Genomic DNA, 1,372 nt, shown 5'->3' with positions numbered 1-1,372 from the left:
GGTGAGTCACTGAGAGGGAGCAGCAGAAGCGCTTCGCTCCAGCTGACATAACAGCGTCTTGGAGGCTGCATTAAGCATCACTCACTGTGTCCCAAACTCCTCCCCTCCCCTCTCCCCCCTCCCATGGAGAGGCTTTCATCAGATGCAGACAGACAACTCTTACATCAGGAGCCCCGGGCTTTATCCTTGGAAAATGTTAAAGTTGCTTCACGCTAGCGCAAATTAGCTGCATGAAATTGAATCAGGGCCCCGGCGTCAGCTCCACACCCCCTCCGCCATGGCTCTGGGCCTGATCTCCGCCGCCGCCGCCGCCGCCGCCGCCGCCGCCACCGCCGCCGCCACCGCCGCCGCCGCCGCCAAATGTGGCGTGCTCAGCGGCGGGCGTGCTCAGCGGCGGGCGTGAGCGCGGTCGGTGACACGCCGCGGCGCCAGCGCGGGATCGGCGGAGCGGACAAATCGCTGACGGTCACAGCGTTACATGAGCGGTGGGGAACTGCATTAAGCCTTGTCCATTAGCCACCTTTCGGCGGTGTCTCCGCTGTGGCTCGGGAATGAGTAGTCTGAGATTCTCACAAGTCTGTGTCCTACCTCCCCACGGAGGGCCTTAATTGAGCACAAGAGTACAAAGGTATAAAAGGTACAACAGAGGACACTCTCGGTGCCTGACAAGTGGAATTACCCCATGGAGACAGGACTTTACATCTTATTTCATGCTCTGTTTCATGTGGCCCTTACATAGAGAATCCACCCGAAGCCTTGTTACTACCTGTTTTCAGGTAGTCCAGAGAGTGCTACGGTTGTTATTAAGAGTCAGGTGATATCCTCAACTAGTAACAATCCAATTATTTTACTATTAAGAATTTGGTCATTTAAAAGTCACCTCTATGGAAAGCGACTTTCAGTGAATATGGATGGATATCATATATCATTAAAGAGCAGATAGGGATTAGTTAATACACTTAGGGACACCTACATAAAGTCAGAAGCCCTCGATTGAGTTCAGCAGGCTCCCTAAGCACTAGACTATCCTTGTAGTCACTACTCACTACCCATTCCACACATTTATTATAAAGGCCAGTTGAACTCAAGGATAAACTCCTTCCAACTTTTTGCTCCAGTCGCCCTCTGAACTGCGATTGTACTTAGCTAGCGACGGTACCGCTGGGTTTTTGCTAATGAGCGATTCCAGATGGTGGACTCAAAATACTGGGGAGGACTTTTACTTTCTGAACTTTCTCTGGAGTCCTGCCTCTGGCCTCTAGTAAAACCTTCAGGAACACATTTTTTATTAAACAGTGTTATATTGTCGCTTTGTCCTAGATCTGTCTTGAAGAAGTCCTCTTTTCTTTTTGTTTATATCTGTGTATGGTGT

The 1,372-nt window shown here is 50.6% G+C and overlaps 1 protein-coding gene across 1 annotated transcript in view; it reads left to right on the top strand.

Moving 5' to 3' along the window:
- The first annotated feature begins 360 nt into the window (after positions 1 to 360).
- Positions 361 to 1,372, top strand: part of adamtsl3 (ADAMTS-like 3) — a 50,964-nt gene continuing 49,952 nt past the window's right edge. The window contains 1 exon segment of the mRNA XM_060072003.1: positions 361 to 485. Coding sequence (XP_059927986.1) covers positions 361 to 485 — 125 coding nt within the window.

The sequence above is a fragment of the Gadus macrocephalus genome, chromosome 14 (genome assembly GCF_031168955.1).
Source record: "Gadus macrocephalus chromosome 14, ASM3116895v1".
NCBI lineage: Eukaryota > Metazoa > Chordata > Actinopteri > Gadiformes > Gadidae > Gadus > Gadus macrocephalus.
This window is presented reverse-complemented; position numbering and strand designations above follow the sequence as displayed.